Raw genomic sequence first — 24,459 nt, 5'->3', positions numbered from 1 at the left:
GTTAATGTATTGATTTCTGAAGGATTTTTGATAAAGCTGCTATCATCCAGCTCTTTCCTTTAAAAAAAAACCCATACAAACAGAAAAAGCCCAAACCCAAACAAACCAAACCCCTAATTTTCCAGATGAAAAATGTCTCAGTTTGAAAGTTGTGTTCTATGTGATCTTTCAGTAATTTAGATATTTTTACAGGAAATAATTTCTTAAGTTTTTGAGTTTGTTGCTACCCAAATATTATTTTTGTTAACTTAAGCCACATGTATGTGTCAGGTGTGAGAGACTGTGCAGGCAATAGGTCTTGCAGATAGATTAAGTACTTCTGGTAGAAAATTTGCTACAGGCTTTCAGCTTAGAACTGTCTTCTCTGACTCAGGCTTCTGAACAAGTTGCAAAAAATCTTTTGAATTTGAGTCCTCTGGATATGTTTGTAAATGCCAAGGTTGAGGAGGAGAGTGTAGGTGGGACAAATAAGTGACAGTGTTTGCGCCTTGCTTCCTGTTTAATAATTTTGCCCCTGATTATACATATCCTCCACTTTGAAATGCACTTCTAATATATGATTTGGCGGTGAAAGGAGACACAGAGCCTTGGATGAAAATCCCATCACTGTGATGTGTGGGAAAGCTGTGTTTGAAGCTTGCTCTGTACTGAGTTGTGTGCTGGAACAATACCATGACTTTGCCCTTTGTGTTGGAGAAGTCTTCATCTTAAACTGGCAGGTTTCTCTTTTACATTTATGACAGTGCAACTACATCAGTTTAATTGACCTTGGCAATCTGCATCTGCCAGTGGTATGTCCCTGAGGGACATTGCAATTTTAAACTGCATTTTATTGCAGCATGTTTGGTTACTGCACACAAAGCTATATAGCCCCCCCCTCCCCGTTTTGATAGATGCCATCAAAATTTGCTAAAACTATTTATTGAAAAGATTATTCTCTTTATCAAGCTACTTTGAAGTGCCTTATGAATGTAGAAATTTAAAAAATATTAACAGAATATTCTTTATGTGTATTTAATGATGTTTATATAATGCCATGTGGTATAAAAATATTTTTTTATTTTCAAATCTACATTATTTGAAGGACAATAATATTTCATGTGCAAAATGACTAAATGTGCTGTTTTCTAACAGCATGGTAAAGATCAAGATATTTTAATACATGCTCTAAAAAAATTCAGAAATTGTAGTGAAAAGATACAAAATATATTGTCTTTTTCTAACCATTTAATTTTGATTGTGCTTTTATGATATTATTCTTAATATGTGTAACAAGTTTTGAAGTGAGCCTTTCTTCCAGGATGTTCTGAGTTTGAATATTAAGTCAGGATGGCTTTGACTTTAATGAGAGATAATTTCTTATTGTTATCAGCATATATTTGACAGATTTTAGCAACAGTTTTTTCTCTCTTTTATTAACATATTTGTCATTTATTTAATTACAGTCAGAGAGGCCATGGCACCTATCAAGTTTAACAGATGGGGTCTCCCTGAAATAGACCCAGAAACGATGCAAACAAGTGAGCCCTGGGTGTTTGCAGGGGGTGACATTGGTGGTCTTGCCAACACTACAGTGGAATCCGTGAACGATGGCAAGCAAGCTTCCTGGTACATGCACAGATACATCCAGGTGACTTCTTCAAAAGTATTTTTATCTTTCCCAGCTTGATCTGCCTTTAGATACTTCAAAAATATTTTCATTGTGGTTTTGATTCATTATACAACTTTTGAGAAAAAAATACATAGATTATCTGGTGATTAGAACATTACGTATTAATTCATCTTGTATCACATATTAGAGTTTGGGTAGATGAACTCAGCTTTCTTGTGTTTTCTTAACACTAAAATTCAAGTAACATTTTCTTGGCCCCAGCTCTGAATTCCACTCAAGGGTAGTAAGCCTCCCTGCACAACAGACACTGCGAGCAGAAGCCCTAATTGGGTAATTGGGGAAAAGGAGTGAGCTCCTAGGTATTAAAAAGTTAAATCTTCCAGTAGTGCATAAAGTAAAAATTAACTACTGCCAGTGTTGTTACCTGGGGAAGACATTTTTAGTTTACTAATAGTTTACAGAACGCTCAGGTTATCTACACTGGAACCCAAGCTTGCTCTGATGAGACTGATAAACTGGATACAAGAGCTTGACAGAAACTAAACATTAAATGCACAGAGGCAAATAATGCAAAGGAGAATTTACCTGAGAAATGTAATATGTACAGACTTGAAAAACCTGGTAACCGCATGACTCCGTTTGGTTCTCCTTGCATGTTGCTGACTCTGCCCTAATTTTTGTAGTAGATGAGCACAAAGTCTAGAGGAGCTGAATAGAAACCTCCCGAGGCAGAGACACAACCTGGAGAACCAACTGACAAAAAGCGTGTTCGTAGTGCAGGGGACTTTTAAGAGACATGATACATGATTCATTCTCCCACATAAAGAGATTTGAACAACTGAAGTTGGGACTGTAACAGCTCAATGTCTTTCTCCCCCATCCATCTGCTCAAAGCCTCTCTGATTGCATGTTTGTGCAATTTCATGCTGTTGGGGTCTGATTTCACTTCCTAAAAATACTTCAACTGAAAGCTTGTTGTTAGTATCTGTGCATATTTTTTCGCACTTGTTCTAAAGCACTGTTTGTGTCCTGCCTTCTTAGACCCTATGAAAATGCTGAGTGTGAAACATCTTTAATCCCTGACCTGCTTGCTTAATTTCTCAATGCACAGTGATTTTGGGTAACTGTGGTAGAGGAGAGAAGGTATCTCCTCCTTTGTGTCTCCTTATTCAACCTCTTAGAAATACAGGCCACCCTCCCTTACCATGCTGCTTCCTCCACAAAGCTTTTTTTTTTTTCCCTCAAGAATGTATTTAATACTTTGGAAAAAAATCTGAATAGTCATGGCTTGAGAATTAGAATTTTAAATCAAGCAGACTTGTGATATTAGAGCATTTCTGTTACCCTTTGCAGGTTTCAAGGCAGCTTATTCAACCTTACAGTCTCACCAGGAAGCTAATGGGAAAGCCTTACAGCAATCTTCACAGGAAAGTTTCCAAATGTCAAGTGTCACCTTTCCAGCTGTTAGATGAATGGGTTGCCCAAGGGCATTTATTTGGATGTGCAGCCCTTGTAAAATCTGGTTGCTGTGGTGCAAAATGCTGTAATTTGGCAATTTACTTCACCAGTGTTTGGAGGTGGTAGAAATTTTAGTGTCTGAAGGAGTTTTTTTTTAAAGAAGTTGTTTAGAAAAGGATAAGAGAGGATTGCATTGCCCTGCTGTTTATAGGGACAGGTGTGTGCACGTGTGCCTGCCTTTGTGCTCGTGTGTGTGCGCATGTGCTCCACTCACAGCTGAGCTTTATTCTGGAAACTTCCCAAAGCAAATGAAAAAATACCCTTGCACACCACCTTACTTTCTGCTGTGAGATTCTAAAGCAGGCAAACATCCTGGGAACTGAGTGTCTGAATCAAGTACACATTAAACTTTAAATAAATGCATTGATACTGTCTATGTTTCAGTTAAGAAGTAGGTAGCCATTTCCAAAATCACTGACTATCTCAGCACCAGGATCTATAAATAATGCAGTCAGTCTTCATCAAAATAAAACTATTCCATAGGATTTCTCAACTAGTCCAAGACAATGTCAAAGAGTGCAACTCAAACCCACCATCCTGACTACTTGCAGAATGCAGGCACGCTGCTTGTATCCCAACCTACTCCAGGCAAAAGGCTAAGGGAACAGATGGGGCTGATATGTGCCCTGAAACTCCAGTCACTGCAAGCTCTGGCACATGGTCAAGTCAGGCGTGAGATCCAGACTCCAGGACTCTTCAGCAGAAATGCCTTATGTTCAATACTGAGAGTTATTTACAGAAGCTTCTTGGCTGCTCTTACGCTGGAAACTTTCCATCATTAGTTGCCTAAATATCTCCTGTGTCTTAACATATTCTTCCCACTATATGAGGCATAAGTTAATCTCAAAAATTGTTGCCTGCAGCTGTGTCAGGTTAGTTTCTATAAACATGACCCATCAAAGCCTAACTAAGGATAGCTGTAGTAGAACCTGTTAGGAAATACAGTCTTCCTAGAACAATTCCTTGCAAGTCTTTAGAGATCCAAACAGAATCAGCCCAAGTCATCCAACTTTCTACTACTCACGTTTTCTCACAATTCAACCTTCTTTTGTTGTTCCGTGAATGACATAAAAATTTCAGTTAAATCATCTTAGTGATTTATTTAGCTTGGGGATTTTAAGCCTTCGCTTTTGTCCAATGGTGACTTTATGATCCTGTGCAGAAGCAATGCAAGCTGCTGTGCTCTTCTAGTCCTCAGTTACCATTCATTTATTTTTGAGCAGTGAATGGATTTAATAGTATAATAGTTTAATATTCAGAGTAACTCACAATTATTGCAGGATTAACTTTTAATTTTCTGTGCCTATCTTGAGAGCAAAGACAGTTCCAGTATTTTCGTCTTGAATGACTGTGCCAGTCCTAATGCTTCACTCCTGCTCTATTCATACACTTATACCTGTGAGCTATTTTCCCATATATGACAGTAAAGCTTGCATTTTCTTCTCACAAAAATCCCTCTTTAAAAGTCACTTTTGTTTCTAAATCACAGTAAGTTTTCATTTATTTAAATCTATTTTCTTCTTTACTGTAACCTACCACTGTGGAAGTTTCTTTTTTATTTTTCCTAGACTGAAATGTACATGATACCTTTAGAGAATAGAGGCCTAGATCCCAACTGATATAAATTGCACTTCACTAAGACATTATTCAAGGTGAATTTTAAGCATATCACCGTGTTATTTTGAACCACAATTGTATATTTTCTATTTTTTTCTTTACCTATGCTGTCAGAAAATATATGGGCTTTCTCTCTGAATGGTATAGTGTTGATTCTTTATCAGGATTGACCATTCTCATATATTCCTAGTGCATGCATGAATATGCATTATTTCATAATCAATACCAGAATTGAGAGGTTCCCAGGAAGCTTGAATTTGAAGCCATTAGTTATGTTGTCTGTTTCTTTTCAGGATAACTGCAGGAAAAAAATGAATGTACCTTTGTTTAGCTAGAACAACGTATGAAACACTAGCAGGCAGCAATAAAGCACCATTTGCAAAAAAGGTGGATTAAAGACAGGTTCAGGAAGCCTGGTAATTTAGTTACTTGCCCCTGAATAAGCAGTGTGTCTGTTACAGAGAGAGAAAGCCAGAAAGGAGCTTAGAAAATCTCTGTCAAAGTGGACAGAGCCCTGAGTAAACCTGCTGTAACAAGGATGCTGGACAGGACAAGTCCCCACATGTCTTTCCAACCACAACCATTCAGAGATTGTATGAAATAATATAAACATACTTACCACAAAGTTAATTAATGGAGAGAGGATAGCAGAAGCAAGGGAGAAAAGACGTGTTTTAAGATCAGACTTCAAAATGGAGAAAGACAGAGTAAGATGGAAGCATTCAGGAAAGCTCTTCCAGGCGCTAGGACTTGTGGAGAAGGCTCTGTGTGAAAAATAACAGTAATACAACTACTTGCTTTCACAGTCCATCTTTGTTAAAGGCCAGAAAATGTAGTTAGACCATATCACTCTGGTTAGGAATTTTCTCCATCTAAAGAAAATTAATGTCAAAAATTGCACCAGGTCTAAGGCTGAGTTCCTGTCTCTCAGCCCTGCTCTGCAGCTCCTGTGCTTTTGCCCTCAGGCCAATCCTTTACCCTGTTTAGGGTGAAGTAGACCCACTGCTTGCAATGTGCTGGGGATTTTTCACCGCTCTGTTCTGGTCTCCAAAAAATTGTCATGACTGCAAGAAGTACCTGTAATATTGGTAGCTCAGCTGGTTGGTATCAAATTAAGAGGAAGAATGGACCACACTTTTTATCCTCTACTTCTGAAAATCAAGAGAAGAGTTATTATTAATACTCTTGCCTGCAGGCTTTCTTTTCCTATTTGTTTGTGCAATGTCAGGGAAATCCTTCATTATAAAGATTTTTTTTTGTCTTGTATAGGATATATTTTCTATTTTACCACAGATTTGATATATTTTCTATTTTACCACAGAAAGGTCACTAAAAATCACTTTCAAGCAGCATTCATTTTAGGTGAGAACAGCTTTTAGAGATTTAATTGTCCTGCTTAGGCAAAGAAACAGTACAGCGGAACTTCAGCTTCATATTCAGCACTCTCTGCCCGTTTGTCTATAGCAAATTATACTTACAGTTGTACAAGCTGTGAATTGTTTGTGATCAATCCTCAGACTGAAATCTAATCACAGAGAACATTTGAACAATTCTGAATAGCAAATTAATTCAAAGTAGAAAATTGGATTTATTGCTCACAAGTGCGCAGAGTGGAGTTGACCAAACAATTTTCCGTAAGTCTTTCTTTGATGTCATTCTGCAAGAATGAAAATCAAAGAGTTTACTGTAAGAGTTCAGTATATCAGTGTTGATTTCTGCTGATTTTGAAATCAGCAGATTTTGTCACTTTCAGATATGTAGGAGACAAAAAGTGCTAGTATTTAAAAAATGCTTTAATTTGAATTGTATGATCCAGGATTTTCTGGTTTGGCATTGCAAACAACATTTAGCAATTTAACTATTAGTTAAAAAAAAAAAAAAAGTTAAAAGGATGAAATCAAACTCAAAGTAAAAAAAAAGATAAAAAGACAAAACTTTCATTCATTTTTCCCCCTCTTTTTTTTTTTTAATTTTATTTGCCAATTAACAAAAGCTTTTCAGATGTAGAATGCCAGGCTGTTTGGTTTTGGAAGAACTCAGATATTCCTGGTGTAGAAAAATAGCCCTGTGGGGTAAGACATGGAGGAAGCAGTGAGCACTCAGGGAGGACAAAATAGGGCATATTTAGCTTTTTATGAAGTGTAACTGCACTGGCCTCCAGCTGAGAGAGGTCATGATACTGAAGCCAGTTTGGTCCCAAGTGTTAGGGATCTTTAGAAATTAGCTTTTCTCGGAATGTCCAATATTAGGGACCTATTCAGGTTCATATCATTCCAGCTAGGACAATTCCACTGCTTTTAAGCCACCAGAAAATTTTGCCCCAAAATGTATCCTCTTTGTCTGAAGATTCAAAGATCTGGCATCAGAATAGCGTGAGGGGATTCCACACAATCCCCAAACAAAACAGGCACGAACTCTCAGGTTTTAAACCAGCCTAGGAAACAAAAGGCACAAAAAAACTCCTCTTCCCACCTGTGCTTTTTTAGTTTTCACTAGTAAAAATTGATTAAATAAGTTCCTAAAAATAAAAAAACAAATTAAAAAAAAACCCAAAAGGCAGCAATTCCTGAGTAGCTGAGGTTTTTAGTCTGCTACAGAAAGTCTTCTCCAAACTTCAAGTACTGATTCTTTTTGTCCAGTTAAAAAAAGTCTTCTTTTTAAAGAAAGAAGAATCTGCTGTGCTCTTAGCTGTGACTTACTAGGAGCACAGACAGCGTAGGGCTTCTCTGTGTTAGAAGTTCCTGCTTTGTTTCTTTGTGATTGTATTGAGTCAACCGTTTGAGTAAACAAAGATTTAAATTCTACCCACCACAGCCTGATCAGGATGTTGTTCAGTATCCATATATGGAGAAAGCTTTTCTCTCTGTGATTTTTATATTATTAGATACAACATATACATTGAATACTTTTCACTGACTCTTCAGAGAAAAGACTCATTCAAGTGAAAACAAAAGTGACTGTGGTGGCACAGCCATAATGTATATGATGTTTTTGATGGCAATCAGATACTAACTTTTTTCTATCTTGAAGAATATTCATACTACTACAATTAAATAGAAAGTAAACATTAGTTTTTCATAGGTATGCCGTTGTGAAGGCTGTATAAAAATCTTTCAAATTGGGGGAAAAAGATTCAGAGGTTCAGAATACATAGAGTTAGGGCTGAGTGATCCTCCACATGATGCTTTCCCTCTTTTTTCACAATTTCTTATACTTTTTATAGATTGGCACCTGAGAAGAGAACTAGAAAAGGTCTGTCTGCATATCCTGGGTTTTTTCAATCTCACTTACTGACTGCTATAGGGAATAGAGATGGCTCTTCAAAAAGGTTGAACAAACCTTTGGACTGAACCAGGCTTATCAGTACAGGATGTAAAGTAAATTTTTCTTAATTGTTTTTGTTACTGTCAGTGTTATTTCCAGCATAGCATAGTATTTCAGTATTTCAACATGAAGACTGTTTGGGCTGAAGATGTTACATAGGTGAGTGTTTGCATGTTTTTCTGATTTGCAAGTCTGAACACAAAATAGAGTACTTAAATTTTGGGTTATTATATATTAATTATTCCCTTGTCAGGATTAATAATAAATTGTATAAAAATATGTCAGAAAAAAAAAAATTCAGTGGTTTAGTGTTGTTGTTTGTTTGTTTGTTTGTTTTACAGTCCTTATATGGTGTTGCAGTTTCTAGAGTTCCAGAACTACCTCTCTTCTATACTCCTATAGATTTAGTGGATATCAGTGTAGAAATGGCTGGACTAAAGTTTCCAAATCCTTTTGGCCTTGCCAGTGCAACCCCTACTACTAGTTCCTCAATGATTCGAAGAGCATTTGAAGCTGGATGGGGCTTTGCTGTCACTAAAACATTCTCCCTGGATAAGGTAAGGAAATATTTTAATATATTTTAATATTTCATGTGTATTTTGCATGTAACCATATTTTTGTAGAATTGAAAAATCTGAATCTTTGGGGAATGGTTCTGTTATATCCAACTAGCATAAAATAGCAGGGAATGGTTATGACGAATTTTGTAGTTCAGCTACTCTGTGAGCTTTCCACAGTGCAGTGACAAAATTTCTGGTTCTGTTTGTTGTTACATTCTTCCCTTATATTGCCCCAACTTCTAATATTAGTCAACAATTAAGTGAAAAAACTGGTTTTTTTAAATACTGCAGTGAAAATGTTTTCTGTGAAGGATCAGAATGTAAAGGGAATGAGTAACAGCTTTGTCACATAACTCATGAAAGGCGAATTCTGTGCCAGAGGCTGCCAAGATAAGCCATTGAACTGGAGATGCAGTTGCAATGTGATCATGTGGCTGCAAGGGGGAGGCTGGGTGGGAAGTAGAAGAGAAAGGTGGAGGCAGCATAAAACCAAGCCTATGGAGAGAAGAACACAGTGACATCAACCTTCAGTAACATGTAGTGGAGGAGGAAGGAGTCAGAATTAAGTCTTGAAGCCTATGGCTCAGTGTGACACCTTAAAAAAAGCATTTTGTGTAGTTTTAAAGCATGCAATTGTTTGAATTCAGGAGAATTGCAACTTCTTCTTGCTACATTCAAAATGATGAAGTGAGACTGAGCAAGGAGTTGTGAAAGAAAAGAACAGCTTTGATAAACAGATACACAGAGAAAAGAAATAGGTTTTGAGCTGAGATGTAGATATGGTTTGACTTGTGGAGAGAGGAAGAAAAGGTGAATCCTTGAACACAGGCCTGAGTAACAGTGTGAGTAATAGCAATGTATTGTGAACCAGTAACATACAGTAGTGTGGGCTGAAGAAAGCTTTTGAATTTAATTTGGATACGAGGTTCAGAGAGGGGATATACAAGGGTACTGATGGATGGAGCAGAACAGAGAAGGTGGATTTGTTCCTCTTCCACCTTTCCATGGGTAAGTATCATAGGTGAATTAACTATAGTGGGTGCCCCTCTAGTATGGGGAAGGTCTAAGGACAAAATGCTGTATGCTGCAGAATACTGTAAAATATGTCAGGCTGGATTCTGCTGTCTCTTACACCTGAAGTAGCCCTGAGGAAGTAAGTGTTCATCTGGATTGCAGATGTGGAGATTCCAAACTACTAAACAGGGCTTCTTATTAAAACACTTTTTAGGACATAAATATCATTCAAGTACGTTTGCAACTGACTTACATGTATAGCATACCATCAGCTGTAATTATTCAGTGCCTAGACTACAGCCAACCCGTAGCAAGTACTGAGACTTATTTTTTTATCAGTTTTATTGCTGGTATGCTGGCAGTTCTGCCAGACTGCACGTTGATTACTGTGCATCTTGAGAGCTAAACAGACACAGGCTGAGTTCCAGCTTGGGTGGGAGTTCAGGAGGAAAGACATACATGTTGTAGGAAGTGATGTTGGTGCTATACTAAGCAGCAGACTCTGAGTCATTTCTAAATGGTGACTGCAAAGTGTTTCACTGGATGCCATGCTCTGGAGGTGTGACTCAGATGAAGATCTTTCAAGATTTTTTTGAAGTATTTGTTGCAATAAGATATTGCAGGTATTATTTAAGTTAGTAAGTTAAGAAAAGTGTTATCTAGTGAATTCTGGTTCAGTGATTGTTATTTCTGCTTAAACTTCATTCTAATATTCTGATATTGATTTGTGTTGTGTCTAATAGAGCTGTGTCCCACCCAAGTGCTGCCTAGTTTTTCTGTTACTGTGTTCTTCCTAGTACTGCACTTCCAACAGGTGTATTTGTGGCATGATTTGAGATGTTTGGCTGAGAGGTACTGCAGAAGCAAAATTGCTTTTATTTATCAGAGTAACATGGTACCTAATACTTCAAAAATAGTTATTTCAAATGGGAAGAAAAGCTCAGTAGGGTACCACAGCTCTTATATGAACTGAGTATTATGGAAAGACTGTTCTTGTTGACTTAATGCTAGAACAAGTGTCTGGTAGAGAGTTGCCATAATATGCTGACTTCTTTTTTTTTTTTTTTTTTTTTTGCTAATTTAGCTTCTGAATATGTAGACATAAATCTTGTACAGTTTTCAGCAGGGAGCAGAATGCTCTCTTGATCTGTGGTACCAACGGTGGGGATTTCAGACTGAGCGGTCCTGCCCTGTCAGCTAGTCAAAGCAAACTACACAGCAGGATCAAGAGCAAAGATTTCCTGATCTAAGCCTGCGGAGTTGGTGGGAGGAGGGGGAGCAGCTCCCCAGACAGAACAGTTCCCAAGAGTGGAAGAGCTTCTGAGAAGGGAGAGAGCTTGCTAGACGCAGTTTTTGGCAGCTGAAGCTTTTCCACTTCAGCCTTGATTGTATGTGGTGCAAGTAGGATTCTGTGCTCTTCTCTTGTATCCTCATTTTATCTGTCCTGGTAAAACTTAACTGATGGGCTTCATTCTGATTTGCCAAGCATAACCTGCCTATGTGGCCATGGAGAATTTAGCAGCAGAAATTCTCCCTTTTCCAGAGCCAATGACTGAATTTGCCACTTTGTTCAGATACTGATAGAGCAAACCAGTGAATTCCCTGTTTACCATGGGCATCCTTTGGCACTTCAATGAAAGGGACTGATGCAGGCTAAATATGAATGAAATGAAAAGATATACCCAATCACAAATGGTGGTGAAAAGCATACACAGCCCAATCACAAATTTCCATACATTAACTACGGTGTGATGGAATACAGTCAGAGAGAAAAGCATGATAAATCTTGGAAGAAGGCGATCCAGTGATAGAGATAAAAAGGATTCAGGTGAAGAGCTGTGATTCTCATAAGACACAGGATTTATTTCATATCAGCTACTTCTCCTTTTCTCTCTTCCATCATCTAGCACAGAAAGCTCTTCTAAAACACAAGGCCAGGGATCCCTGCAGCTCATGTACTGCCTTGTACAGAGGAGCTGTTGGGTAACAGTGCTGGAGTTCAGCCTCTGGACCATCATTTACTCCCCTAGTCTTTCTAATCCTCATGTATCTTGGCCTCACCTTGAAAGCTTCACATGCTGCCCAGAGGGAGTTAGCACAGAGCGCACTGTTTGGTGCCGTGCTTGCTCCCTTTTTAAACACCCACGTACCTTGCTCATAATTGTCTTCATGACAACCTTTGTAGCATTTTCTCTTTTTAGGGTAAGTATTTCAACTGGGAGTGATTCAGCAAATTTTTTTCTTGCGTACTACTATACTATTGTTAAAACCTACAAAAAAGCTAATGTAAGAAATAGCTGAAATTCCTTCAGGGTATTTATACTTCGAAATATACTGCGCTCTACATACTTTAGAAAGTGCTGGATATTAGTGTAGAGTAAACATTAATCATAGGGGATTGCCTCTGTATGTGTCTGATGGTATCTAGGAGGGAGATGGTGACTTGTAGAATTTTATTTATTAAATTAAAAGTCTTTGCACAGCTGCTTTAGTATCAACTAGATTTGATTTCTTCCAGAAAAGGGAATAACTGCTTTTGAAATGGACAATCACTAGGAAAGACAAATGGTAGCAGAATAGAAGTGTCTCTTCACACACATTTTTCTACATTCATGCCTTCCCGTTTTGACTGCAGGATCAATAGCTCATTGCTCTGTTGGTTCAAATAGTATTTCTGTCTTGTTCAGATAACTGTATGCAGCAACGTTATTTGTAAATTCTGTTTGCAAGGCGTTGAAGGGAAATGGGGGAGCTGCATATCATATAGTCCACAATAAATGGATACCAATTATTACCTCTTTTAGAGCTTAGATGAACAGAAAACTACACGCAGAATGACACATACTGCATTAATTAGACACATAACTGTGAGTGGGAGGGTTTTAGGAGAAATGTTATAGTAAACTGGATTATTTTCTAAGAATTTATTAGTGAGTATTGTTTAGAACACAAAATTTGTATTAAAACCTGTAATCAGAAAGTTTGTATAAACATAGTATCAAAATAAATCAAAGGTTATATGAGGTGTGTACATCCCTGTGCCATATTCACTACCACAGTGAGGAGTTTATAGCAGAAATTAGGGTTTTATCGGCTGAATTCAGGCTTTGTTGTTCTTTCAGTGCATTGTATGGGCTGTTTAGAAAGATAAAAAAACAACTGGGTTAGCAGAAATGTTTGCTTTGATTTTTAGATGCTTCCTTCACTTCTAAAATTTAATTCTGATTAATCAGATACATCTGTCTTTATTTTGTTGTGACATGCATTGATTTGTGATGCTGTCGCTTTCAATAATGCAGAAACAGTTGCCTTTATTATGAGAACCAGCAGAAATCAACATGCAGACTAACTTCATTTTTAATCTTTTTTTTTTTTCATTACATATGGAGCAAGTTGTGTGGATGATTTTAAAAACAAGCTACAATTAAAACTAGATTAAATCTGAACTAAACCATAGCGGAGGAAACTTTCTAGCTGTAATATATGTTTATACAGTTTACAGATGTAGATTTTACAATACATTTTCAGAGCCATTTCTAAATAAAGATGATTGCTGACAGAGAATTAATTAATTTGTCCAGTATATATTGCATTTCTATGTGCTGTTATTACAATATACATATTCAGGCTCCAGCTAGTTCTTTCTCTGTACATTTGCACTGTGTGCATCTCGCTTCATAATTGAAGGTGGTAAAAAATCATAGTACAATGATGCATTGTTTTCCATAACATTAGTATTTCACAGAAGTGAATCTGTATTACAAAATGTATATTTTTGTATGATATTACAGCATAGTAATTTAGATTAAACTAGTTATAATTTATGGTGCCAAGCCAAAAAGCTATTTAAGATGCATTAAAATGCAGAACCATGACATTTGAAATTCTGATGTTCTTAATATGACAAAGGTTATTCTATGGAGTTTTGCTATAATATGAAATATTAATATTTCACAATACAGTTTTGATGAAGTACAATTTGCCTAGCTTGCATATGATAAAGAAATTAAATGCTTACCAAGGGAGTTCAGTGAGAATTAGAGCCCCGCCTGAACATCTGCTTGAAATGTTATTATCCTGTCCTACTGACAGCATCGCTCCCTCATTGTTTTTCAAGATTGACAGCTGAATATTGTACTGATTTCTGCAGCAAATATGTCTAGGTGAACTTTGTTTGGTTTTTAGGAATTTAGAACATGCTTTTGATTTCCATCCTATAATTTTTTTTTTATACTCTTGACATTTGTAGATGCCAGATTGAGGTCTGGTATGCTGTAGCAAAGATAGACCATTGACTTGCAACGAAATGCCAGTTGATATCTCAGTAAACAGAAATATTACTATTCTTTATTGTGTGGTCTGTATGAAAGCTGTATGGGCTTTCTTTGGGGAGACAAATGATCAGATTGTTAATGTCAAATATAAAAGGGACTGTTTGCCTTTCTACTAAACAGCATTAGACAACTTTTATTAACTACATTTTTGAACAGAAAAATTATCATATTATGGGATTCCTTAGCACACAACACTCTCAAGTTAAATTATTTTCTTGTTTTACAAGTTTTAAAATTATTATTATTGGTTTTCGTATTCTTTGGAGCTATATTCTTCATTTTGTTTAATATTTCTGAAATAATTTTAATAAGAAATATGGTCTTGATTGTTTCATAATTTTTGTATTTTTAGATCAGTGCACAAAATCAGCGATGTTTAACAGGAGAGGTAAAAGACTATGCTACAGAAGTGCTATGGAATGTAATTATTATCTTTTAAAATGCTGTAGTAATGCCTTTTTTTTTTTACAGAAAATGTGTTATTTAGCTATAAAGAAGGAACAAATAATTCTGTGAATCTAAGTAGCAGGAAAACAAACTTTCCTCCTTTTTCCCTGAGAAAAGCTGTTTCTCTGATGTGTTCAACTTAAGGATCAGATTTCATCTCTCTGCTTAGTTTTATCCTACCCAATTTAAAGAAGGCTGGAGACTTTTTTGTATGCAAATAACTTCAAAACCTTCAAAACTGCTGAGGCACTAGAAAGGACTGCATTTAACCATTCTTTTTCCTCAGTCTGCACCCCTGGTGATGTAGGGGTTTGGCATTTTTTCACCATGGCAGAATCCATCTGGAGAGATGTAGCACAGCTTGAACTTGGTGAAAGAGAAACCATAGATGCCAGGACTGAGAGCTTTAACAAAAGCCAAGGCCTTTCCTACCACAGCTGAAGTCTGCACCAGGTAGATGCCCACCTTAAACTGGTGCAGGCATGCATCTTGATACCAGTGAATTTGCAAGTGAGGCACTTTGGACCATTAAAAAATCTGGTTTTGCCATGAGTAATTCTGGTTATTTTGGCCACTTAATGAAATATGGCCAATTAATATTTCAAATGCTGAAGATAGCGAACTGCATTTTTAAAGCAAGAGTTTAACAACAATCCGTAAAAAGTTTCTCTCTCTGTGATTGTGTTTACTACTTTAGAAATGAAAAACTTCTTACAAGTTTGTGAAAAAAAATTAAACCTCTGGGGGAATGCTTAGTCCCACACTTTCTGTAGCATTAAATATCACAGAAATGCTGCACTTCTTCTGCAGTGGGAGTCTCTTTTCTGCACGGAGTCTCTCATGGAGAAGTCTGTTATCTCAAGGCGTGGAGCACAATGTGACAATTCATCAGTGGAAGACAGAGGGATCTGTCATGCAGGGGCGTTGCACATTGAGTCAGTAAACCTCATCTGTGCTGAAGGATAGATTTTTACAAACAGAGGATCAGCAGTTTTCTTCCCGTGTTATCACTTTTTATGCCATTCACCCTCATGGAGCAGAGTGAGCGTGGCTGGAACTTTTATGCCTTATGCCTTGAGCTCGTGGCGTAAGTCCCACAAAGTCTGAGCTGGCAATGGCTTACTTTCCTCAGAGATGCACACAAAGCTGGCCAGCAAAGATAAACCGGATATATGTCTAAAACTGGTTCTTGGTAGGCTGCAGGATTCTCAGTTATCTCGAAAATATTTGGTTTCTATTCATCTGGAGACTTTTTACACGGTATTTAGAGATTGTTTCTTTTTCCTGTCTTTTTGTTCTGGAGTCTGGTTTAAAACAGTGTAGCCAGAATGCATATACATATACAAAGTGTAAGTGTGAACATTAATCTTGACCTTGAATATTTCAGGCAGTTTATAAATCAGTCTTTAAGGATTTTTTTAATCTGAAAACTGTTGTGTATTATAGTGAAACATAGTGAAACTTAGATTGGCATAACTGAGGAGCACTTCAAGTGTAATTCTGAAAGAGCATACAGACTGCAACACTGAGGATTTTGCTACATAAGCCTTTATATAAAAAATAGCTTCCAAAATTAGGAGTGTTCATTCCTTCTCAGCATATTATGTACTGTTCTAATAGTGACCAGTACTTGAGTGAGGACATAATTTCTATTCATAATGCAACTATTACCCAGTCAGTCAAACAAAATGGATGCAAATTTTACACTGGTTAAAACTCAGAACAGTATTTCTTTTTGTCCTGGAGAAGCTGCTTTGCTCTTTACTCATTTTGCTTTATTTACCTCATTCTTCTGAAAATACCTGCAAATATTTATCAAGGGAGAGACAAGGAGAGTACACATGCATGATTTTCCAAAACTTCTGAGGATCTGTAGTTGGCTGTATCTGGAGTACTCAATGTTTTTGAATACCACATCCTGAATAAACAGGATTCTAAAAAGCAAATATGTAACATACTTGTGTAAAATACCATTCAGCTACATTTTTCTGTGGTTGCTTTGTATGTCCTTGGAAGGTTGTTGGTGATCTTGAAAATGATTAACATAATTTTTTGTCTGGAAAGAATTCAGCTAAAGAGGCAGTTTGAATGTAATCTAGAAATTCGCAAGTGTAATTTTGAAATTTAGAATTTTCACATATTTTCCATTTTCAATTCAGATTTGTTGTAAACCTTTCATTTTATGCCAACCAACTGCATTTAACTTTCTTAAATGGCATTAATATATTTTATAATTTATTAGAAAAGATTGTAGGATATTTTTCTTAATAGTTATATTTACAGCATACCTAAGACAATCAAAGCATAAAGCCATACTTAACATTTTTGCGTTTCAGCATTAATTACAAACTTCCCTATTTTTTGATATTGTTATGATGCACTTTAATAGCTAACCACAGACATTCAGGAAAAAATGAAATCTTTATTTTGTCAATATAGAATTCAGAAGTTTCCCTTCTGTCAAGTCATTGGCTTTTTGATTCTCCCCATTTGATTAAATGCATGTGTCAGAATTCAGGATTTTTTGCTCATTTCCACATTCTAATTACAAAAATAAATCCAAAATACCATCTAGACTCCAGTCTAGGCTTACTGATATAAAGTGGAATAAAGGAAAAGCGGTTGTCATGATTCAGTTGCTCTGATTTACAGTTCAGCGTTTTTGCTGAGGTCTGCATCCACTGCTGTGGCCGAAGGCTGGCTCCTGCAAAAGCCGAGGTGACCCTTTGTGTCCCCCCTGTGCCCCCTGGCATGCTGAGGCTGCAGATGCCTTGGGGAGGAGCTTCCAGCACTGAGCCTCCTCCCCTGGCAGCAGCTTCTGCTCCAGCTGGGCACTTCCCAAGACAGCCTGGCTGTGGGGTGGCTGCTTTTCTGCTCTGCACCACAGGCTGGGAGACCTGAAGCACCTCATGCAGCAGCTGTTCCCCAATATTCCTGGCTGGACCATGCAGTTTTGCATGATGTTTGCAGAAATGTGGGCCCAAAATTGACTCTACGGGGATGCTAAGATTGGTGTCAAGCATGTATATGGTGCTGTACATCTCTGTGTTAAGAATTTTGCAGGCATTAGATGAAATTATGTAACTATCTCTGAACTGGCATTGTTTCCACACTTGAGTTTACAGGGTTTAGCTTAATCATTTTTCAAGGAATTTTTGGTTATTCCACTGTAGCTTCTATGTACAGGTGATACACTTCTCTTTAAGCGTTTGAGTTATCTCAGGTCTTGAGTTCCCACTTGGTAAATTAAAAGGATAAGGCTGTGTTCAACATCTGATTTGCCCACACAAGAAGTTAAGAAAGCAAAAAGCTGATTTTTGAATCTCATGGTGATATAATTGCATTTACTCCTGATTGACATTGTTGCAAAAGCAGAATGAAGCCCCATATGTTTAAAGAAACTGACAGGTTCTTATGTTAAAATACCTATTACTAATCCAAATATGTATGTGAGTGTATTCTAAATAACGTTTCTTATAATTATTTAAGATACAGAATTATCTATTTGTTTAAACTACAATAGTGATTGTGGGATTTTATCCTTCAGTCAGGTAGTCTACAATTTTTGTGAATAAATCCTCTAGAGTTAGTTCCAAGAGGACACAAGTGTATCCATTCTGTAAACTTTGGAATTACTACTTTAAGAATTATCTAAAAAGCTCTTGTCAATGCTAATTGCAAAATCCAATTTTCAGTCTGTAGAAAAAGGAAAAAGGAACACACATTTTTAGGAATCCTTTAATATCCATATTATATTAGTCTTCCATTGTAGTTATAATACAATCATGTATTATAAAGACATACAACTTTAGATTTGTGTGGAGGACTTGATACTACTTCAAAACTTATTTCTACTGAATTAAACTAATGCTATTTAATTATTATTGACTATTGATGTTTTATACTTCATTTTGGCTTTCCTGGTGCATTTTAGACTGAGAAGCAGTTAATTACAATGCAAGCTCATTGGTCTCAAAAGCAGCTATCACCACCTTTTCAATGTTCTAGAACATATATTTAAACTTACAATATGTTAGTAAGTTTTATTTTTTTTTTCTTTAACTTCTGCTTGCCTGACTTCTTTGATTTAGTGCGGTATAAAAGGAAAAAAATTAAATTCCTTAACCACATTACAAATGAAAAAGACATAAGCTAATGCTATAGCTGAACGTTTCTTTGGTAGCAGCTGATCTTCTACTCCTAGAGAAAACAAGGTCTTAGCTAGAAGACAGTTCAATAAATGAACAGGCTATATATTGATTTTTCTCCCTGTTCCCTTGTTATGTAATATGATTTCCCTTCCCTTGCAAGGGTTGCTGTTGTACAGGATAGGGCTGGGATCACGGTCGTGGAAGCGTATGGGAATGTGTAGACTAAGGAAGGCTGTCACAGCAGTCAATAAGATCTGAGAGGTGTTGACTAATTGCCTGCTAATTACACAGTAAATTGTCTAATTAAGCTGATGGTTAATTAGGGTACGCTCGCACAGCAGTCTTATGGAATTTTTGTCTGATGTCTGGGAAGCAGCTTGTGTAATTGGCAAACTGGTAAGGACTGGCAGAGACCATGGCTGGGAAGCAGGCTGCCAGTAGATGACAGAATAAGGATGCGTTTGCACAAAGGTTGTCATGTGAACACGCAGGGGTTTGTTAGCCTTCTCCAGCTACGAGGCAGCCAGCACAACCAGGAATCGAGCTGAGAGCTGCTGGAAGCTGTAAATAAAATAAGGCTTAAGCATATAATATTAGAAAAGCAGTGACATGTGCTCTTTTATTTTAGTCAGTTTGAACTTTAGATAAACACAGGGTATCAAAATTCTCATGTACAGAACTTCACCAAACTGTGTGACTTGACCATGGCAGTAATTATGGTATTGTGATGTATTTAGTGGAGTCCCAAAATGATCCTTTTTCCAGGGAACTGCTGTATGTATGTTGTTGAAAAAGTATACTTGTTAATAAGGATGCTTGCCAGCCATCATAACCATCATGTGTGGCATTCTGGATGCACTTTAATTGGCATCGTGTCCATCCCTAAATGTGACAGAGTATGAGCAGGTCATAATGGTGCTCTGAGTAAAATATGTGCATGCTGTGCCTATAATATCATTAATGAAAATCTAGATTCCAGATTCTGACCCAAAACCAATGGAAAAGGTCAGGAATATTAAGCAGAGAGAAGCTGGGCAGGAGTACAGAAGTACAGACATCAAATTCAGCCAAGCATGAGTTTGTTGTGACTTAAATTTTTTCATTCAGTAAAATGACGTGGTATGTGTACTTTCTTGAAGTTCATTACAAAGGTAAATATCCTGCAGAATCAGAATTGCACGACACATGATTGGGTCTTCGCATGACATTGTGGGTTAATTTTGAGTTACACGTCTGCAAAATCCATGAATAAAATAGCTCTTTGTATCTTGTGAGCTAAACCAAAGTGTGCATGTATATAGGTACTTATTTGTTAAGAATGTTTTGATGTCACTTGAACAAAGTGAAACAGTATCCACTTTAATTTCTGGAAATCACATTTGTTTCAGAGGTCCACATTGTTTTACTCCTAAGTAAGCATTTGGGTTATGTGGTTTGGGCACATAAGTGTCTTTCTGGAAGAAGAAGAAAAATTAAGTGAATTCTGGATTGCTGCTGAAACTTGGTTTTCTTTTTTTTTTTCTTTTAAATTCAAACGACACATATGTTTCTTCTTCCATAGAAACATAATTTTAAAACAATCAAAATTTGAGAGATTTATTAGACTTTCTTTGAATTAATAAAGTCAATTTTATCCTTTGATCTTGCTGCTTCTACTTACCTGCACAGTTAATAATGCCTTAATATAGCACCTTCTATGTAGTGAATGTTAGTTTATGATTTTTCCTTCAAAAATAATTGGGTAAAATCATGGTGCATTAGGAGTGTTCTCACTTTGCCAGTCATCAAACACAGGACTCCAAACACTTACAGGCGAATATAAGGCCTTAAACCTTCTCTGAGGGGAATTTTAACAATACTTGTAATGTTGCTCCTCTGTGTATATTGCCACAGAAGAAAATGCTATGATTCCCCTGAATCAGATCCTGTGAATTGTTGCATAAAACTAAAAAGGTGAAGTACATTGATTCAAGTAAAAACTATACAGGGAGGCCCTATGTACATAATTTTCTTTCAGATAAAACATACTTTAAATTTACATTTAGTATTTATATGTAGGATTTTTCCACATCCATCTGCACATATGTAAAAAAACCCTCTTCAATTAATTTTGTCTTGCTGTTTTTAAGGTTTATTCTTTAAAAGTATTGCAGAAACTATTGGTTTTTCCTCTGACAGCATATTCAGGAGCAAAGCTCACTTCACTAGCCAACTGCAGGAACTGAAAGCATACAGTGCGGCCATCATAGTTGCTTTCATTTTCTGTCATGGGGCAGCAAATGGATACATTCTAATGCATTTTATTCTCTGAAGACAAAGAAGGGAGTTCAGAGGATAATTGTTACCTTATTATATCCTTCTAAAGGAATTTCTGGCACATGCTATTATGATTTATGCTTTAATAAATCAGACAAACCTAGAAAAGAATGTTTCTAGTGATTCACATGGTATAGTAAATGTATGTGTGTTGCAACATGACAATCTGTAATAAAAATTGTGTGGCAACAATGCTGCTGTTAATCATCAATAGCCAACTTATATTAGAAATAATTTGTTTTAAACCTACCAATCTTTCTCATATGCGATATCTGATATGTCTGTGGAATCTGTAAAAATTGGAAACATTACCCAAATGTCCCTAATGCAGTCTGTCCCAAAGCATCTTGCTGGTCCATTGTCAAGCCTCATGCTCAAACAATGGAGTGAGAGGAGCGCGGTGTCAGCTTTCTGTTCAGCTTTATTGCCTGCGATGGTTCTCTCCCTGTGTAGTTCAGGAGGGTTCCTGTTTGCACCCTTTTATTTAATCTGTATATCAAGCCATAGAGAAAGTTTAGTAAAGTGGCATTGATTGAAGTGTTTTCAATATGTCGAAACTCAGCTTTATAACTCTCAGCTGATTTAGCTGGAGCAGCTGATTGCATTGTTCAAGTGTTTGTGGGAGACTGAGGCATGGTTGAAAGCATGCTGAGCAAAAGTCAATCTAGACAAGATAGGAGTGATGCTGGGATCGTTAGAGGAAACATCCAGAGGCTACAGCAAGAGAATTATCAGTCCTTCCGGCTGAGGGGTGTAGTTCCATTCCAGGCTGTAGCTGCAAAAACAGATAAGAGCCAGCAGCCTACACCCCTTTTATTTTCTGAACACAAGCTTTGCCATGAGTATCCATGCTTTGTATTTCAAAATTAACCTACTGCCAGCCCGTGCTATATTGGACTGGGTCTTAAATCCATCAAAATATTGTCAGTGGTGATGAATTTTGTGGCTTGAATTCTGCCAAGGGAATCAAAACTGCCCCCAGCCTGTGCTGCCTGTTTCGGGGGCGCTGGGGTGGAGCAGAAAGAGATGCTGGCAGTTCACAGAACCCACTTATTGCATGTGCTTAGAGCTCCTGCCCAGGGTGATCTGTAACAGCTCAAATCCCTTAAGTCCAGCAGAAACTTGAGTTTATTTTTCTTTCCTAACTTTGCAAGAACTGAGGAAAAGATGAATATTGGGTTTCTTGTTGCGACTGGATTTTTATTATTCTGTTTAAGTTTATACTGCTGCCCAGAACAGTGTTCTCAGAAGGTCAGTTGATTGCTACTCTTGTGTAGGAGGTGTATTTTAAAGACTGACAGGATTACCTGAAGTAGGTGATTTCACGTGGAGGTAACACAGGTCTCAAACACATAAATAAACAAAATCTTATATTCTGGATATATTCAAACTCAGATGGATTTCTCTCTTGATATTTGTGGATTTTTTTGTTTGATATCCAGGAATTTTTTGTGCCTTTTAGAAGAACAGAATATTGGAATCCATGTCCAAATTTTTTGGAGTATATATTTTTGAGTGTCACATTTCTTAAATGGTTAAATTTCCATAATTTCTTATTCTAGGCTAAAAATCTGCATTTATCTTGGTTATACTTGAACAAATCAAGAACATTCATAGTAGTATACAATAATTTCTTTTTTCTAGAAACAGAAATGCAGATTTAATTTTCGCTTCACAATAATACTGTCTATATACAAATACATAGGTTTTTTTACTTGAGCAACTTTACTCTCTAATATAATTTACATTTTCATTTCTATTTTAACACTGTGATTAGAGAAGGTTCTGAAAACATGTCAGAGAGTAAGAATATATCTGAGAGTAAAGTACTAAAATGATAAACAAAGGACGATCAATCTCATGACTTCTTTCTTATGCCCCTCTCTACAATACTAAAAGTGATGCTTTGCTACCCTAACAAAAATTGTTCTTACTGTGTGTTGGGACTTAAATACCTGCAGATACATAAGCTCTGTCTTGTGATGTTTATTTAATTGCTTTTTGGGTGGTGTGTTTTGTGTTTCTTGCATTCCTCCTTTAACAAAATTTTAAAAAATTAGTTCCAGAGAGTGCAAGGATTTAATGATATTTTAAATGATCAAAAAATAACAGCTTCTGCACAGTGACATATTTCAAGCTCTGCTAAAAATATACCTGATGCTTAAATTTATGCAGAGGAGAGACTTGATTCTGTGTCCAACATCCTCCATGTCTAGCCTATTCAAGGGTTCACCTTCCTACTTGTTCTCTTTCTTATGTGTGTTCCCTATCTTTTAAGAAATCTTTTTCCAGCCAGCCATTTCTCTCCCTAAATGAGCAGGTATCATGGGCAGTGGAACAGCCATACCTCTTTGGCCTTTGCAGCATGCACTGAACTGCTTCCTGCTCCTACTGTAAATGTTGGAATACAACATCACCCGTATTCCTGCTTTTTATGTATTAGTCGAGAGTTCACATTGTGCTTGCTGATATTCAAAACCAGTGTTAGTGCCTGTTACAAAATAATATGACTTAATAGCATAATTGAGGATGTAGTATTTGCATTCAGCTCATGTGTTTACAGTGAAGTGTCTTGATACTGCCAAGCTCTCAGGGACAGAAACATCAAGTGCAACAAAGACAAACATTTCTTTTCCAAGTGGTGGAAATGAGAGTTGTTTATTTTAAGAGATCTTATGTAAACGTAACTGGGGGAGGAAAAGTAAGCCAGCATTTCCAGCCAATCCACGCCTGCACACACGTATCTCAGCTGGCCGGAGCTTTCCCCTTTGGTGCCGTTAGCATTTTCATTTCAAAAAACGACAGTCTGCTGTGGAAGCAGTAAAAATGTTCAACCTGTGGTTTAAATTATTGATTTTTTTGAATATTGAAGCAGTATTTCAAATGGGTTTTGTTTGAGTTACTTCTGGGTAAAGGGTTCCAGAGGTAATTTGATATCTAAAAAGCTGTGTATTTCAAAGCCATTTCAGTCTTTTGAGTTCCTTCAGCTGATCAGCTGATTGGGTAAAATACCTTATTGTCTCCTGAATTGCAGGCAATAGATAAACTGCAGCTCAAGGTTAGCACATAGACCAGCACACAATGCTCTTGGTGATTTCTTATGTGTACTCAGTGTCCAATCAACTGACAAAAAATACCTCATTTATTTTTAATGCAGTAACTTAACTTCACTTTAAAAGTAAAAAATTTTTGAGGCGCTAGTTTTCACAATCAAGATGGGTAGAGCTCTGTTTCCTGTATTGCTTTGCAATGATACATAATTAAAACAAGGTGAATTCATTGTATAAAATCCAGTATGTGTAAATAAGAAGTAGATACATGTGTTTTCACAAATAGGTTGTTACGCTACTGCAGAACAGAATGGCTGTAGTGAAAGAGAAGACACTTTAAAGAACTCAAGTTCATTCACAAAGGGCTGGGGTGTTGGTGGTTGTGCATGTACAGTGTTTGGGAAATTAGCCATTTGCACAACCCTTCGAGTCACAGAAAAAAAAAAGGCATTACTTCAGTAAGGCTCAGATCTGGCAGTGAAACCATATTAGAATTAATTTTGGAGTTGATGGGAA

The 24,459-nt window shown here is 36.9% G+C and overlaps 1 protein-coding gene across 16 annotated transcripts in view; it reads left to right on the top strand.

Annotated features, from left to right (window-relative positions):
- The window catches only part of DPYD (dihydropyrimidine dehydrogenase), a 438,624-nt gene that overhangs the window by 229,334 nt on the left and 184,831 nt on the right, over positions 1 to 24,459 (top strand). For 14 of the 16 annotated variants that reach the window (XR_005981107.2, XR_004368573.3, XR_012057143.1 and 11 more), the window contains 2 exons: positions 1,446 to 1,630; positions 8,413 to 8,628. Coding sequence is in view for 13 of the 16 variants with exons in the window: in XM_072932831.1 (XP_072788932.1) it covers positions 1,446 to 1,630; positions 8,413 to 8,628 (401 nt within the window). In the remaining 3 variants the exon portion in view is untranslated. Of the gene's footprint in view, positions 1 to 1,445; positions 1,631 to 7,970; positions 8,120 to 8,412; positions 8,629 to 24,459 lie in introns of those variants that run through there. The other 2 variants (XM_041717789.2, XM_072932833.1) reach the window with 2 other exon arrangements.

Source organism: Taeniopygia guttata, chromosome 8 (genome assembly GCF_048771995.1).
Source record: "Taeniopygia guttata chromosome 8, bTaeGut7.mat, whole genome shotgun sequence".
Classification (NCBI taxonomy): Eukaryota; Metazoa; Chordata; class Aves; order Passeriformes; family Estrildidae; genus Taeniopygia; species Taeniopygia guttata.
Note: the sequence above shows the minus strand (reverse complement) of the source record. Positions and strands in the feature narration are given on the sequence as shown.